Source organism: Puntigrus tetrazona, chromosome 10 (genome assembly GCF_018831695.1).
Source record: "Puntigrus tetrazona isolate hp1 chromosome 10, ASM1883169v1, whole genome shotgun sequence".
Classification (NCBI taxonomy): Eukaryota; Metazoa; Chordata; class Actinopteri; order Cypriniformes; family Cyprinidae; genus Puntigrus; species Puntigrus tetrazona.
This window is the reverse complement of record NC_056708.1, coordinates 5,037,088-5,054,833: the sequence shown is the minus strand read 5'-3', so window position 1 is coordinate 5,054,833 and position 17,746 is coordinate 5,037,088. Positions and strand designations below refer to the sequence as shown.

Sequence of the window (17,746 nt, the reverse complement as noted above, 5' to 3'; positions counted from 1 at the left end):
GTCTGGGAGGCTGTGGGTGCTGCTGCACGCAATGTTGATGGTGAATGGATCAAAACACTGACAGAATCCATGGATGGCAGGCTTTTGAGTGTCCTTGCAAAGAAAGCTGGCTATATTGGTCACTGATTTGTTTTGGTTTTATTTTTGAATGTCAGAAATGTATATTTGTGACTGTTGATGTTATATTGGTTTCACTGGTGAAAATAAATAATTGAAATGGGTATATATTTGTTTTTTGTTAAGTTGCCTAATAATTATGCACACCTGATATAGGGTGTTGATGTCATTAGACCACACCCCTTCTCATTACTGAGATGCACATCACCTAATATGCTTAATTGGTAGTAGGCTTTCGAGCCTATACGGCTTGGAGTAAGACAACATGCATAAAGAGGATGATGTGGTCAAAATACTCATTTGCCTAATAATTCTGCACTCCGTGTGTGTGTGTGTATATATATATATATATATATATATATATATATATATATATATATATATATATATATATATATATATATATATATAGTGCATAATTTGTAATGCTCTAAACAATGTAAGGACATTTAAAAAAACGTTTTCCTTTATCTTGAGTCTTAAGAGGTTAAATTGCTTTTTTTTTTTTTTTATTCACAACACATTTCTCGACACTTCGCAAAAAATCTCAACTAATAGTAAAAATAACACCCTCTTTAATAACTATGATCTTATCTTTTGTACCGATTTCCTTATCTATTTCTACTTTCCTTTTCCTATTTCTTTCACCTTTCTTTTATGTGCATTTTAAATGCAGTGATGTTGCTCGTTACAATAAATAATAAATTAGATTTTTTACATTTTTATCCTGATGCACACCTTTTTTATGGCTAGATGCTGCTATTTTGAATACGTTCCGATCTATATCTGTTTGTGACACGCTAAAGCTGATGTCAGAAACTTCATAGGATTTATAGCTTAAGAATTTGAAAGCAGGGGAAAGTCTATCACAAACCGGAAGCTAACGATTTTCTGCGGCAAGATAAAAGCCAGAGGGCTTCTTTTTATAGGCTACTGTATTTCCGGTTTTTGCACAGTACCAAGTTGCAGAATTTGGAATAATTTTTTTTCGGTGACCAAACCAGGGTTTTATTAAGCCCGCGTTTATTTTTCTTGCATGCTAACAAAAAAAGCGAGCGTCTCAAAAGATGTCAAAATCCCTGTCGTTTCGGTTGCAAGTAAGCTCCATAATGGAGATAATGACCAAAACGGCAATAGAAGAAATATGCAAAATTGTAGACAGCGATTTTGCGTTTTTACGACAAGAACTGTCTCGAGTCATGGGTGAAAACACAGTTCTCAAGGACAAAATGCTCTGTTTCGGGAGCGAAAGGCACGAAGAAAGCGTCACAAAGGAAGAAGCGCGCGCTGGCTCCAAAATATATCGCTCTATTTGCGTTCAAACCGAAGACGGTAAACCATCACTACAAGTAGTATTGTATGGGACACGCTGTTTCCGTGTGCACCAATATGATTGCAATGCATCTGCTTGCTTTACCGCTTACAGGAGAGCAGCCCTCCATCAAAGGCATATTTGGAAAGGAGTGGTGCTCCAGTTTATGGGATCGGAGGAACGAGTCCAGAGAAGATGAGCTGGCGATCGATGTCGACCTGTACAGCGTGTCGCCTCATAAGGTTCCCTTAATCACCTTTAAGTAGTTCACCCCAAAATCAAACTCATATTCATGCTCATATTACATACCGCATGAGTAAATGAGTACAAAAAAAAGTTGCAAATGACGGAATGTTTTAAAGCAGATTCTCTGATTCTCTTTCAAAGGGTGCTTTAAAAAGACACCGGAATTGTACACACTGCAATAGACAATCAAAATGCACATTTTTACTACAACTTTTTGTTGCACTTTATTTCGTGGTTACGGCGGAATGGTGCATTTAAGGGGAGACGCTGCATATATGTATTTGTGCCAGTATTTAAATTGCAATACATAAGTGGCATGACGCGATTTCAGAGTGTAGAGTATTAGAGTGTGCGACGCGTAAAAAGACAGTCGTGATAATCAGTAATTATGTCTCCGGTGGATGCAACAAATGCCTCGTTTGTAATGTGTTTTATTGTTTTGGTGGCACAGCGCCAGGTCGCGGCATCACGTTATGGTGAGGGAAGTAATATTTCCGCCACATGCTAGCGGTGCTCCGCCAATCAAGACGCACTGGATAGCTGGCCAATCAGATCACACCTTGCTTTTTTTTTTTTTTTATAACGATGAGTTTTGCACAAATCGACCAGTCTCAGGAGGCGAGGCTAAAATGTGCAGCATGTGGAATTTTTTTATTTATTTATTTATTTTGCACCTTAAACCGCATAAACACATTGCATTAGGCCAAATACACAAAAAAATATGACCCTTTAGTTTTGAATTAGTTTTTACTTTTCCTCTGTAAAAAAATAAGAATTTTGAATCTGACTTCATCCAGTGCTTAGATTTTTTTTTTACTACAAATGTATGCAAATTAGTGCATATTTCATTAAATAATGCCTCGTTTGCGCATTTAAGCCATATCATTTTAGAAAAAGTGTAATACACAAATTTTATGCAGTTATAAATGTAAACCAGTTTTAATCGTTTTTTTTAACCCTATTCACCTGCAGTGTCTCACCTTCGTTAACTGCAAGTTGGGGAAGCGACATTACATTACTGTATGTTACTTTTATCCAAAGTGGCAAATACACTGTATGTAACCTTGTAATTACAGAGTTGTGCATTCAAATGACTTTGGTTGAAGCAAGATGTCAGTGTACCATTTCTACATAAAATTTTGGCTTGAAAGCACCATTCGATCTTGCAGTCTCTAAAAATTATACTTGAATCAGGTGTGGAGACATTCAAAGTGTACACAGGGAAGCATTGGTCTAGCTCAGGGGGCTTTCCATTCCTGATGTGGCGATTCATTCAATACGCAGCTTTCACAGTGCATTATGGGCTTTCTCTGGCCACAGATGTATAAATAGGAGGACAGGGGGTTCCAGGAACATGGTTGAGAACCACAGGTCTAGATTAGCAATTCCCATCCCTGGTCCTAAGCCCCCAACACTGCACATTTGTGATGTCTCTCTTGTCTAACACACACATTTGAGGTTTTGGAGTCTTTAGGGATGAGCTGATGAATTGAATGAGGTGTGACTGCTTAGGGAGACATGTTGGGAGTTCCTCAGGACCAGGATTGCAAATCTCTGGTCTAGATCATTTTCAAGGTTGTTAAATATGAATCTGGAATAGAAAATATTTTTTTAAAAAAATGAAATAAAAAACTAAATTTCCCTTTGCTTCATGCAGCACAGAGAACAAGAGCACTCCGACCTGGTCATAATCAAAGAGGAGTGTTTTGAAGTGGACACTTATCCCAGTTATACAGGTAATTGTTCAGAACTAATAGCAGATCTTTAATTACGCTTAAAATTAAGTTATTTGACTTGATTTGAAATATTTTAAATACTCCGACAGGGAAAACGCCCCCAGCTTCGAGAGGACAACCAACATCTTCTGCATATGAGCCAGTGGTAGACTCAAAAAGTTTTGATGGCCATTTTGTGTCCGCCGAATTTTCAGAGCTATCGGAAATACAAAACACCTCCTCCGATTCCTCAGACAAACACTCTAGGAAAAACTCCATCGATGAGGCTGTCGACCAGTTAATAGCACCAATAGAGGATCCATTGGAATTTGATGGCCACTCTATACTCAACCAGTTTTCAGTAGAGCACAATAGTGACTTTTCCTCTGAGGCTCAGGAGGACGAAGAAGCACAGGAAATACACGAGGATACCGCATCCACCACCGAACACTGCCAAAAGAGAGTTAAGGTACAGAAACCGGCAAACAACTTCAGCAGCTATGACGGCGGGAAGGCGTTTCTGAGGCAAAACGCTGCCAAAAACCGTCTCCGAAAACATCGTTTTTCGAAGCTGAAACCAAACGAAAAGTTTCGCTGCGAGATCTGCGGGAGATGCTTCCATTCAAAAACCAATCTCTCCGTTCACTATTTAGTCCACACGGGGGAACGACCCAATAAATGCAGTTTTTGCGGAAAAGGCTTCTCGCAGAAAGGAAATTTACAAGCTCACGAACGCATCCACAGAGGAGAAAGGCCTTTTAGCTGTGCCACCTGTGGAAGGAGTTTCACCCAGAAAGTTAGCCTGTGTAATCACGAACGCATCCACAGAGGAGAACGGCCTTTTACTTGTATAACCTGCGGAAAGGGTTTCACCCAGCAAGTCACCCTCAAACAACACCTCATTGTCCACGACAGAACGGCTAAACCTGTCAGGAGGAAACCAAGGAAAAGTCACCGTGATATAAATCACAGCTTTATGTAGCGCACGTTTTTGTTATTTCTCGACGTGAGATTGCAGTAGCTGTTAAAAGTGAAATACGACGGTGGAAATGTGAGGTTGAAGCACCTTAAAAAGAATGTCTCTGTGTGTAATGCTGTAGATTGTAGCAGAAATATATAGTCAGGTATGGCTGTGTATTACTCTGTAATGTAGTTTTTGTCCCACTAACTAATTTGTTTCTTCTGGTAAACCAAAGGCACGGCCTTTTATGGTGGTTGTTGACATCTGGGCTAAATTCTTAAATGTTTTAAAACAAGTTTCTTCTGCTCACCAAGGCTGCATAAATTTGAGGAAAATGACTAATATTGTGAAATATTATTACAGGTAACAATGTCTGAGCTCCATATCCATTTAGCTTCCATATTCCCATATATTAAAAAATAATTTATTTCCGTGATGGCAAAGATGAATTTTCAGCCCTCGGTTTCCACGTGATTTTTTTTTTAATGAAAATGTTAAAGCGGCAAAAGGTTTTCAACACTGATATTAAGAAACATTTCTTAAAATGTAAATCAGAATGATTTCCTGAAAAATCGTGACACTGATGACTAAAGTCTGAAAATTCAGCTTTGCATCAGAAATAAAATAGTTATTTTAAATTGTAATGATATTTCAGAACATTAATGTTTTTACTGTATTTTTGATCAAATAAATGCAAAAATGTTTAATTTTTAATGGATATGGTCTTGGATATATCTGGATAAAACCTAGAAATATATATATATATATATATATATATATATATATATATATATATAGTCTACATATGAAACACCACCACAAATCACCAATTAAGGCTTTAGGCCTTAATATTTTTATTTGTGAAGTTGGGTTTTTTTTTCCAAATATTATCATAGGCTTGGTTTCATAGACAGGGCTTAGTCTAAATTAGGACATTTAAGTAATTTTTATAAACATGCCTTAGAAAAAAGCATTTCTGACGTGCATCTTAAGAAAAAACAAAGGCACTGACACGTTTTAAGACCAGTCAGTGCAAGTTTCTTTCAGCTGAAACAGCTAAGATTTACATTTAGCCTAGGACTAGGCTTGAGCCTTATCCATGAAACCGGGGGATAATCTTCAATAATCAGTTTCGGGCCATTAGTGTAAAACAGATAACACTACTTGATCTTTACGGAAGCTGTAATTTCAGTAGTATGTAGTATGTACAGTGCTTCTAGAAGTTTGAGTTGTTCAAGTTCAGATGTCAACTAGATTGCATGTGTAAGCAAACAACAGTTACTCCGTGTATTTTCAACCATGCTGAATAAAAAAGTGGTTTGCATGATTTCACTTACTTTATGTCAAGTTTATTAAAGCATGTTTATTTATCCCTCCGTTCAAATGAATACACATCTAGATGGTCCTAAATGAAGGTGAAGTCAATGCACAGGTGACTATAACACGTATCCAAACACTGTTGAAGGACATACGTTTCTGTGAAGGAACATTTTGATTCATATTGCAGAGTAATGCACACTTCGATACAGATGCGATTAAATAATGGTTCACTTCGGTATGCACTGCTAGTTTAACCGAAGCACTGGTGTGTATTGAAACCCTGTTTGTACGCGTAGCTTTTGCCACACTCTGAGCAGCTATATGGTTTTTCTCCAGTGTGGCTGCGGAGGTGTACGTTTAGAGAGCTCTTCTGAGCAAAGCTCTTTCCGCACTCCATGCACGAGTACGGCCTCTCCCCGGAATGAGTGCGCTGGTGTATCCGGAGGTACGTTTTTTGAGCGAACCTTTTGCCGCAAACCGTGCAGACGAAAGGTTTTTCTCCGGAGTGCGTCCGCATGTGCGCTTTCAGGTAGGTTAGTTTGTTGAAGGTTCTCCGACAGAACACGCACTCAAACCTTTTCTCCTCTTGAGTACTTGCGTGGTTGTGTGGGCTGAGGAACGTTTGCTCTGTTGTGCTTTCTCCGTGCGTAGAGATCGTTCCATCGAGAGCTTGCTCTTCAGCTGGCGTCTGCTGTACGCTGGACTGGACTGGGTCATCTGAAGGTACCGTGTACGTGATAAAATCTTCAGAGCTCTGGGCGACGCATCTTTCATCACCGGTCGCTGAAGGTCCTGTAAATCAATAAATGACACAAGAGCGTGTAAATATGATAACGAGTTAATAGCAGCAAGTGTTATAAAGTTCTCAAACCTCTCAAACTGGAATTTTCAACTTCCTCCGTGTTATTTTTCGCAGAGCAGTCTTCAAATGTCTCCTCTTTGATCATGATCATATCTGGTTCGTCGTCTAGTAAATCTACTGGCTGAAGGACGAGAAGCAAAAGGGAGAACTAGGTAACTCTGTTCTGACTTTGATTGATGTGTATCAACTGCAGTATGTGAGACTAACCTCTTCTACAATGGCTGAAGAGTCCAGATGCGTGTCCTCCTGCTCTCCGACATGTGACTCCTCGTGTCTCCAGAGGTTCATGCACCATTCCTTACCGAAGACGTTGTCGATTGCAGGGCGACGTCCGGCTTCTGTAAGACATGCCTTGTTTTTTTGGTTACATTATAACGCAAGAATGCAAGAAAGGCATACACTGGGTAAGCAAATTAGTTTTTTTTTAGCTTGCATATACATATCAACACTTCTGCTTGTAACTTTCTAGTAATCCTGCAGACTTCGATTAGCTTATTTAGGTGTTCGATCAGGGTTGGTGCTAAACTGAGAACAGAAAAGTGGGCCTGATGATTTTCAACTATGTTATAAAAGATATGGCATAACAAAATGACTTCATCTAATTGGCTTTTTGCAATATGTGTTAAATTTTCCCATTAATTTCCATTAAACTGTGTTATCTATATTCTAATTTGCATATTAATGTGCTGCTGGGACAGCGTGTGTAATAATGGGAGTAATAATTGGCCGGATTTTATAATAATTAAAAAAAAATACTGACATGTAACTTATTTTCCATTTAATTGTTGTCTCAAAAAAATATATAATTAACATGCATTTAGTCCTTGTGTCCTCCACTGTGTAATAGTATTAAATGATGTCCTTTTTCATAAGAGGAAGTTGTATTTTAATTTAAAACATCAAAACATTTTTCCTGAGATATCGATTTATGACATTTGAAGTCAGATTGAAATGATAATTACACATATTATCATATTTCCAGAAAGATGTACAATGTCCTCTACATAGCAAAAAACAATAATAATAATAATAATAATAATAATACAAAAACAAAGTAGCTCTGAGTAGCTGACGAACAAGCGTCTGAATTTAGTCTAGTAATGAACAGAACCATTTTGTTTGCGAACGAGGTGAATGAACTAAATATCTTGTTGGTGAACGAACTGAATGAACTTGTTTGATATACTGACACAACAAGGGCAGGTAGAAGAACTGTTCAGTTTTCAATAGATATGTACGTACATATTTTAATAGCCTGAACGAGACTGTTTGCGCTCGGTGGGTTTAAAGCGAGTCAGTGAATGAGTGATTGATTCTTGACTCGCTCGTGGTCATCACAAACAGACAAAGCCAGTCACTTGTCAACACCTACTGTTGTAATCTAAACGAAGGGTCGCTGAATGAATACATTATGGTGAATGAATCGTCAAAATGAACTATTTATCGCAGAAATAGTGCACCTGGAGTAAGGTTAAAGTCTTATTCAAGGGCACAAAGATGATACAAGGACCGCCCTCTGCAGGCTTTAAACCTACAGCATAAATCCAAACGAAAATTCATTTATTGTGCACGATAAGAAATCACCTGTAAGTCCCGGATGGTTGAATTGAGCTTCTGTCCCGTTCATCTTCCCAGCGCTTTTCCGCGCACACCTAAGTTCATTCTCCAGAAAATGGCATTTCTTTTTCAGGGATTCGTTTTCGTTTGTACAGCGTGAAATCTCTAACCGCAGCAGCAGAGAATTCTCCTCGAAAAGTTTACCTATTTCCACAACGGCTGTTTTTGCCAGCATTTCCATTATGGATGTTAGCTGCGTCTGAAAATCCCCAGTATTCATGATGTCCGTCGCTCACGGGACCATTTATGGGGGATGTATATCGTAAACGCCCGTCCTTCGCCGTCAACGCTAGAGTCTCTGCCTCGAGCCGCTTTTATATTCTCAACATGCAACGGCACTGTATTGGCTATATTTCTGAATATAGAATCATAGCATATCTAGCATTTTGGAGAACAGGATCATGGGATGAATTACCGTATACCACCGTATAGAGAGCCCGCATGAATTAGATTTCTTTATCGGTCGCTTCCAAAACGGTTCCGGCCTTGGCAACTGTTACTATGGAAGTCCTGTTCTTGTTTGTTCTAGTGTTCCGATTGGAATTTTACATTGGATTCCGATTACATTCCAAATGGATTTTTAGCTTGCCTGTGAGTTCTGTACTTTCTAGCCCATATAAAACCAGCCCATCTGTACTCTCTTAGACATGTCCGACAAGAGTCCCCTTTATAAAAATCTGTTTCCCCCAATGTATTTATCATCTGTCAAACAAGTTTTAGGAAATATCACGCTTCCCCTTAACCAGCCGTACTAGTGATCTATGGTGTAAGCATAGCTTTTATCATGTTCTGTGGTACAGAAAGTGTTGAAACTCAACATTATGAATGAAAAAAAAAAAAATGGATTTCAGAATAGGATGTGCAAAACATCTTCACTATAAACACCATTTTTTTCCGGGATGTATCTATACTTTTATTTGTTTTAGGCAATTTAAAATTACTCTGTTAATACTTTTGCATTTTTTACCAGCAGGTTATTGAATTTACAGTACTTTTTTAATTACATATTTGCATTAAACAATACAAAAATCTACTTGTAGCTATTGTATAAAGTAAGTAGTACCGCAACGTTATTGTATCACTCTAATCATATTATTCCAGAAAATAAATAAATAAAATAAACACGCATTAGTTAATACATTTTTTTTTTTATTGTTGCATGAATGACTTAAACGTAATAAAATATTTATAATACAAACATTCCAGCAACATTCAAAAAGAGCAGAACAAGTAATAACAAGATATAAAAAAGAAAGTCTAACAATGTAAAAAAAAAAACAAACAAACAAAAAAACCTGTCACTTAAGTAGTAACCCATCATAGTAGCAGTAGCAGTAGTTTTCAGAGCAAGGCCGGGATGAAGGCAATTCTGAAACGCATGAAAAACCTGATTAAATGTCAGCTCTTTACTTTCAGAAAACCCTGTATAACTTATTACGGTAATTACAGTAATTAACATGTTACATACCTTTAATAACGAAAGAAAGTTGCGCTTAATTCTATACAAAGATTTTTTCAACTTTAAAACTCGCACTTACTTAACTTGTTGTTTTCCACTCAAATTCTGAAAGCCTCTGCATAAATGTAGCCACACGGGTATTAAAGTTTTGGGGTTTCCTTTGAACAGCCGAACCCGTCCTTCGACTTGTGCCTGATTTTGAGGTACATTTAGTGCCCTCGGGATTAATCCTCACGAAGAACCTAAAGAACAGTAGATACATTTTTAAACAAAATATCAGTTTTGCAAGTCTTACAACTATGTCAGTCACTCTCCAAAGCCATACCTCCAACAAAACATAACCGTGCACAGGCAAACCAGAAGCTAACCAGCGGCATGATTATAGATGGCGGGTAAAATGATTTTATTACTCCTGCTGTCAGATTACTTGCGGTCTCATTCACTGGCAAAAAAAAAAAAATCTGTGCAAAGGGTATACCGTTACAAGAAATTGCATCCACAAACTATTTTACTTATGTAAGTTTAAAGGGATAGTTCACCCAAAAATGAAAATAAGCCTGTGTTTTACTTACCTTCGAAGCATCCTAGGTGTACGTGACCTTCTTATTCTTTTAGATGAATCCAATCAGAATTATATTTATAAACTTGTCGTTCAAGAAGACATGAAATAAAGTATGCACATCCAAAATCTTCCCTCAAGCGGCTCCATGGAGTGAATAAAAGAACTCCTGTAGCGAATCCATGCGTTTTTGTAAGATAAATATCCATATTTCAAATTAAGTAAACATTTTTGCACTTCTACTGACAGAAGACGTTCAAGAGGATATCGTAGGATGTATACGTTGTGTGCACTCAACTCTGGAGAATGTAGAAGCAAAGCTTGCTTTAACAAAGAAAAACAATATCTCCTTGGCTTGTATCGAAATCCCCCAACATTCATTTTATTATGTATGCACGCACTTTCTTTCACGCTTTCTATTGACAACAAACACCCACTTAGTCCCAGGCTTGGTGGGGCTAGGACGATTTTTAATATAATTCCGACTGGATTAATTTGAAAGAAAGTCACATACGCCTAGGATGCTTCAAAGGTGAATAAAACACAGTATTTCTGATACAAAAGAGACCAAAAGTCAAATATCAAAAGAAAAGAAGACATACCGAAAAGAAAAAGCCAAACAGGACAAATGTCCTCAACACTCACCTCTGAATAAGCTCCAGGGTGGCACTGGCTGACTCCTCATACTCGATATTAAAAGCATAGAAGCACCCAAAGAACACAGACAATGCTGCTGCAAAGTCCAGCTGGTCGTCTATAGAATGTGTTACTCTGCCTTCAATACTGACAAACCACTTTGAAGAAGTCAGCAACGTCTCACCTGAAATATGAAAAATGACTATAATTATACGCCCAAATAAAAAAACCTGCCTTTTGTAATATAGCATGTCTTACCGAGCATGATGAGCCGGGGCGTCGCGGGTAAGCTGATTTCATTTTCGATGGACGTCTTAGTAGAGTTTTCCTTAAAAGCAGAACATACAAACATTTAAGCTTCGTCAACCCCCTCCCCGAGTAGAACTGTAATATTTCATAGTTACTGACATCTGCTAAGATGAATACAGCGTTGTCCTTTTCCTTAAAGTATTTCATCATCAACAGGATGGCTGACATGGCTATCCTGTTATTGTCGGTTGCATTGGCGTCGTCGATCTCGCTCAGCATGCTCTGGATCTCTCCGTTCCACTTCAGTCTCTGTCTGCCGAAATAGTTCAGTATTCTCTTGGATTTAACGAGAAGAGTTTCGTTAAAGCGGTTTCTGATGTCAATCCCAGTCAGGATTTTGAAGTGCCTGCAGAGGCCTCTTTCGGTGAACAGGAACGGCCAGTGCCCCTCAATCTCACTGATGGTAGGAGGGGGGCATGAGTTGATCATGTGGCGCTGGTAAACATACGTCTGCTGCATTAAGTCATCTACGTTGGGCAACTCGGCAGCTTTTGGTCCTGCAGACTGAAAAATCTCAGCCGCAACCTTCCTCTTCATTTCAAGAGATTCTGCCGTCTCACCTTCTGGGATGGAAGACGGCTGCCAATTGATGCATCCGTAACTGTCCACTTTACATCGTACTTTTGTCCTTATGTAGTTGTCCTGTTGTCCAGGTCTTTTCGATGATGGTCTTCTAGGTCGACGAATCCTGTGCTCCATAACATCTCTATTCACATGTTCCACCCTAGTTTTTAGCTGTCTTTGTAAGCAACTGAAGCCGTTTCCCAGCTGTTCTCCTTCCTCAGAAATGTCTCCGAAGGTCAGGGGATATGCAGACACGATATTTCGTGCCACTTCCCCACAAGCGGCTAAGTTTGGGTTCGGACAGTGGGCTTGCATGGCTGCCACCACGAGCCTAACAAACTCCCTTCTCGGTCCTGGTCGAGCTCTCTCTCCAGTGGACGTGGCCTGAGCGAGAGCCGCTGGCATGCGGTTCCAGGGAACCTGGAAACTTCTGACCCAGCTGGATTTGATGAATGAGGGAATAAAGGACTGTTCTGGAAGGGACTCGTTTGATGATAAAGGAGTGAACGTCATCTCGTTAGATGTTCCATCCGCTTGACCATTGGATTCTTAGAGGAAAAAAAAAAATCATTAAAAGAGACAGAGAAAGTAAAATATGGTGAAGGTACCTTTTTCAGAAGCCATTTATCAAAACAAATTCACAAAATAGGCATATGCACATGAATCTGATCATAATCTCATTTCGATGTGAATGAATCTAGTATGCTAAATGAGCGACCCTGTTCCCAAGGTTAGTTATTTTGCATAAAACACACTCAAAGCATCTCTTTATAAGGGATTTCGGCACACTCTTTCATCTCACATATGACACGCTTGTTGCACAGAGCATGGGCAACAAGATTCTCGAGAAATGCCAATTGTGGCATCCTTAAATCCCATTTCAAACACTTTTTTTTTTTACACACAACCAGATTACAGACCTATGCATATCATTGCTTTTATAAAATATCAATGTATAAAATTTCATCTAACACATTCATAGCACCACCCAGAGAAGGTTTTTGTGTATTTATGGTTTCGGATAGTTCCTACATTTTTTCATGAATTTTAAATACATTTTTGTGCGCATTTAGAATGTGTTCCTTCACTGCATTATTCAGTCGAATGAAATGCCTTTAAACTGATTACAAATTCAAGACATGTGGGCAGAAAGTGTACATATTCATATAATTTCAGACAGAGTTTAGTTGTTTACAGCACATGTATTAAGCAAAGCACAGATATAGGTTTTAAAGCCTTGTTTTAGTGCACTGGGTGATTAAGTGGTATTCCTTTGTTGCTAACAAGAACACATCTTGACAAATTATATACAATCCAAACATATCGTGGTTTTCGACCCAGTTGACTCCTTTATTTAGCACTGACCACTTATGATTGATCACCCATGGTGCATCTTAATACCAGGTGTAAATGGGGTAGGATTTGGCCATTTTTACATTCAAAAAGCACAAAACTCCTGTGACATTACACCCTCATTCTGCACAATTAAGCAAATTTCTAATCATAATTAATTAATCGTAATAATTTGAAAAGGCAATAATAGTCCACATATGATATTACGCCTAAAAAGTGTTGTTGTTTTTTTGCTTTTCCATTCTTTTATTTATAGTTTTTATTATAATACAATGCAAAAAAACACAAAAAACATATATACATATATATATATATATATATATATATATATATATATATATATATATATATATACACATATATACATTATATAGACACACATATATATATATATATATATATATATATATATATATATATATATATATATATATATACATACATACATATATATATATATATATATATAATTTTCAAGAAGAAACCAGTCCAATGAACTGTTGTATATAGAAAAGCAAAGTTTTCCAGTTGAAATGTTTTCAGCTTTATTTATTTTCATATAAATGTAAGACATGATGTTTGCTTCAAACAATGGTATAAGCATCATTCACTGCAAATTGTGTTCATCATAATTAATAAATCACAAGTGATTTGTCGACATAACTCTGCAGCCCTAATCCACTCTATACCCCTTAGATGAATTTGAAGGAAGGTTGACTGACCAAACCTGTAAGAGCTGGTTTTAAAAACAAAAAGTCTGTCCGACCACTACTGTCGTATGAAGGCACCTGGAGAAAGAAATGTGTTTTCAAAGGCCACATCTGTCAAATTCTCTCAATTCAGTGACCGCACGGGCCAGTTCTGCAAAAGCGAGCCCCCCTGATTTTTTTAAAGCGGTCACCAAAGTGAAGCACAAGAAACAGCAACACCCTGTAACGGTGTGTAACTTATTTTTCAGCCATAAGTTTGTTTCTTACCTCTTTGTTTGAATGTTTTTACAAGTTTTCGACACTGTATTGGCTCCAGAAAGTCTTGAAGATCGGACACCTCTACTAGGGAAAGGTCCTCCGTCTTCTCCACACCCACCACTAACGAAAGATGACTGACCACATTCTGAAGCTTGTTTAGGTCCAACTCTGGGAGGATTTTTTTGATTTCCTCTTGGACTGCGCCTGCATGGGGTTGGCCAGATCACACAACAAGGGTTATTTTCAACAATAAGGACTTAGCTTAAACCGAATGCAATTCAAGGTTAATAATAAGGTCACATTTAAACCATCATTTTGGATTCATATTTTCATATTCACACGCATCACCTGTAACTTGCATGTTTAACGCATTTTCTATGATCGATTACTGCTAATTTCTTATTTTGTATTACATATTGGTATGATTTTAGCTATTGTAAAGAATATTGCATATGTTTAAATTTATAAAAAAACAAAAAAAGTGTTATGCTTGTGTTTAACTATTGCATTCTACAACAGCAGAGTTTTATAATGGTACTGTAATTTATTAATCATACGCTATTCATTACCGTTTACATGGTAATGCACATCCAGGGTCAATTTTTGGAAATTGAGACTTATACATTCGTTTTTTCATTGATATATGGTTTGTTAGGATAGGCTGTATAGGCAATATTTGGCTGAGATAAAACCATTCGATAAATCTGGGAGCTGATTGTGCAAACAAATCAAAATACTGTGAAAATGTAACGCCTTTAAAGCCGTCCAAAGGAAGTCCTAAGCAATGCATATTGTACTGGATCATACTTCCGATGAGGTGATTCTTAGTTAATAGCATACCTTGCACACTCTGATTATCTTGGTCTTCCTCGTTTATCCCAGAAGAGCAATCTTCAAATGCCTCCTCCTTGATCATGATCATGTCGGGTTCCTCTTCAAGCAAGTTTACTGGCTAAAGGGTCGAAAATAACACCGACATTGTTTTTGAACTCTGCATGCATAACACAGCAGTGTGTGAGACCAACCTCTCCTATGATGACTGGAGAGCCCAGATGCGTGTCCTCCTGCTCTCCAACATGTGCCTCCTCGTGTCTCCAGAGGTTCATGCACCATTCCTTGCCGAAGACGTTGTCGATTGCGGGACGATGGCCAGCATCTGTTGAACATGCGGGCATTGGTGGGCAAGTTAGACCGTTTCGACTTGAAAAATCAGTCACTTTTTTGCATTTAACATCAGTGTATTTCCACGCACGACGATCAGTGCAAGATATTACCTGCAAGCCCAGAGTGACTCGACGGAGCTTCTGTCCTGCTCACCTTCCCAGCGCTTTTCCGCGCACACCTAAGTTCATTCTCCAGAAAACTGCATTTCTTTTTCAGGCACTCGTTTTCGCTCGTGCACCGCGTAACCTCCAAGCGCAGAAGAGACGCGTTCTCCTCGAAAAGTTTGCTTATTTGCACAGCAGCTGTTTTCGCTAGCGTTTCCATGATAGACGTTAACTGCGCCTGAAACACGGCGCTATTCGCGGTGTCCATCTTTTAACGGGACACTTTAAAGATGTAAAGGCTCGCCCTTTGACCCGGCAGCTCTAGCGCTGTCTCAATGCAGATGTTTACGTGCGCCTCAAACAAACAATGGCGTTGAGCCGCCTTTGGTGTTTATGAAGATAGAAACAAAGCATAGCGTTTGGCAGAAAAGAATCATGGGATGAATTACCGTAAACCACCGTGTAGATGTTTTTTGTTCGACGGTTCACCCGGGAAGACGTCGTCTCGGTTTAATTGAGTAATGTTTGTCTGCTCCTGAACAAAACCCCTTTATGGGCCTTGCATACATCAGCAGATTTTAATTTAATTTGAAAGATTATGGTGTCAAAGTGTTATTAATTATATGCCCACCTCTCTGCTGGGCCTCTTTCTCACAACCAATCATTGGATCCATTGCTGTCTATTCTATTTTGGTGTCCTCCTTGCACATGTGTTAACTTACTAACAATAAATGAGGTATAAGTAAGCTTAAGCCAAAACCTAACCGTATATGTGTAGTTAGGTGATATAAGTGTATAATTACACTGTAACAAGGACCTTTGTAACCAAGAATTTGAATAAATTGGATTAGAATTGAAGTGCGCCTGTTTGGTTATCCTGTCGTAAACCTGTTTTACAAAAGCAGTTTTAAAATAGCTCAAAACGTAGTTTAAACCACATCCAACTGGATGGAATTACAGCGAGATCTCATGTATGAGAATAGAATATTTAATGTTAAATATTGCGAATATGCTTCAACATTCGATGGTCTGTTCGAGTCAAAAATGCACCCCACTGATGCAAAGAAACGAATAGTTTATTTAGAAAACTGTTAAATAGATAAAAACAATGGTGCAGTGTAAAATGTTTGAGGGAGGGCAAAACGTAAAAGTAAAAATGTTAAGTTACCAACGGTAGATGACATAAAATTACAGCGTGAACAAATCCATAGTTCCTTTTCCAAAGTATGAGGAACCTACACACAAGAACACATTTCAGTGTTTATACCATAACATATTGCCTGTAATCAATTATAATAGGACACTGTTTAGTGTTAGTGAGCACATGTATTTATAGTCACTATATTGCACGTGTAAACAAAGGATCTTCGCCATCAGCATTTTCTTGCACCGTGACTTTTTTTTACATTTATTTTATAACAACAGATAAGAAAGATATTCATACTTTTTATACTAAAACTATAAGAAGACAGTAGCTGTTTATTTCCGTTTTAACACCGGTGCGTTCTAAGGGCTATTTTGAAGGCATAGCTTTTACCACAGAGCGAGCAGCTATATGGCTTTTCTCCGGTGTGGCTTCGGAGGTGTACGTTCAGAGAGGATTTTTGAGAAAAGCTCTTTCCGCACTCCATGCACGCGTACGGCCTCTCCCCGGAATGGGTGCGCTCGTGGGTTGTGAGATACGTTTTCTGAGCGAACCGTTTGCCGCAAGCGGTACAGATGTAGGGTTTTTCTCCGGAGTGCTTTCGCATGTGTCTCGTCATGTGGCTTAAGTACTCAAAGGTTTTATCACAGAACACACACTTGAATTTGCTCTTTGGTGTGAAGGCCTCGTTGAAATTCAGGTTGTCGGGAATAAACCTCACGTCAAGGCTCAGGTCTGGCCCTGCTGCGATGTCTCCGTGTGGAGCTCCATCGAGAGCTTGCTCTTCAGCTGCTGTCTGGTGTACATTCGATCGGTCTGGCTCATCTGAAGGTACCGTGTACGTGATAAAATCTTCAGAGCTCTGGGCGACACATCTCTCATCACCGGTCGCTGCAGGTCCTGTAATTCAATAAATGAAATGCATAATAAATTTAAAAAATTTAAAAATACTCCCCCCTCAGCCCATCTAAAAAGCAGGGGAAATTTTTTCTTCAGTAGAACACTAAAAAGGTTTTAAGCTGAAACAATGGTCTTTTGTGATGCATAAAATGCACAAAAAAAGGATATGAGGAAACAAAATGAATACCTGTCGCTCATGGCAATATATTACGGTCTTGTGAAGCAAAACAATTAATCTGTGCAAGAAAACGTAAACATCTTTACAACATAATGGCCTCAGGCTATACAGAGAGGTCTGATTCTTTCTTCAGATTGGTTCTTTTAGACAGTCTATTTTAACCGGTTCAAACAATTGATTCGTTCAAGTGCTCAGTTCACACACACGCTCATCACTGGTTCAGCGATGTTCGGTTTGAGGCCGAACCGCTACTTCAGT

General features: G+C 38.5%; 4 protein-coding genes across 5 annotated transcripts in view; 1 reads left to right on the top strand and 3 right to left on the bottom strand.

The window, feature by feature from the left end:
- The first annotated feature begins 1,069 nt into the window (after window positions 1-1,069).
- LOC122352871 (zinc finger protein 782) lies at window positions 1,070-4,836 on the top strand. The gene is made up of 4 exons (XM_043250598.1): window positions 1,070-1,449; window positions 1,544-1,671; window positions 3,333-3,411; window positions 3,501-4,836. Exons 1-4 carry the CDS (start codon window positions 1,185-1,187, stop codon window positions 4,370-4,372), a joined length of 1,344 nt encoding a protein of 447 aa, XP_043106533.1. The 5' UTR covers window positions 1,070-1,184; the 3' UTR covers window positions 4,373-4,836.
- An 848-nt stretch (window positions 4,837-5,684) lies between these two features.
- Window positions 5,685-8,583, bottom strand: si:dkey-210j14.3 (zinc finger protein 567). Its single transcript, XM_043250595.1, has 4 exons — window positions 8,118-8,583; window positions 6,741-6,871; window positions 6,543-6,654; window positions 5,685-6,463 (listed from the first exon to the last, which is right to left on the bottom strand). Exons 1-4 carry the CDS (start codon window positions 8,368-8,370, stop codon window positions 5,922-5,924), a joined length of 1,038 nt encoding a protein of 345 aa, XP_043106530.1. The 5' UTR covers window positions 8,371-8,583; the 3' UTR covers window positions 5,685-5,921.
- Window positions 8,584-9,295: 712 nt separating this feature from the next.
- LOC122352867 lies at window positions 9,296-15,988 on the bottom strand. 2 transcript variants are annotated; one of them, XM_043250592.1, is made up of 9 exons: window positions 15,273-15,984; window positions 15,024-15,154; window positions 14,839-14,950; window positions 14,008-14,202; window positions 11,213-12,225; window positions 11,063-11,132; window positions 10,814-10,988; window positions 9,689-9,851; window positions 9,296-9,519 (listed from the first exon to the last, which is right to left on the bottom strand). In XM_043250592.1, exons 1-8 carry the CDS (start codon window positions 15,532-15,534, stop codon window positions 9,689-9,691), a joined length of 2,121 nt encoding a protein of 706 aa, XP_043106527.1. In that variant the 5' UTR covers window positions 15,535-15,984; the 3' UTR covers window positions 9,296-9,519. The 2 variants fall into 2 exon arrangements, with proteins under 2 accessions (XP_043106527.1, XP_043106528.1); XM_043250593.1 differs by lacking the exon at window positions 9,296-9,519 and adding an exon at window positions 9,935-10,051 and having other exon boundaries at window positions 9,714-9,851; window positions 15,273-15,988.
- A 340-nt stretch (window positions 15,989-16,328) lies between these two features.
- The window catches only part of LOC122352868 (zinc finger protein 135-like), a 3,473-nt gene continuing 2,055 nt past the window's right edge, over window positions 16,329-17,746 (bottom strand). The window contains exon 4 of the mRNA XM_043250594.1: window positions 16,329-17,310. Coding sequence (XP_043106529.1) covers window positions 16,757-17,310 — 554 coding nt within the window. The 3' untranslated portion in view covers window positions 16,329-16,756. The remainder of the gene's footprint in view (window positions 17,311-17,746) is intronic.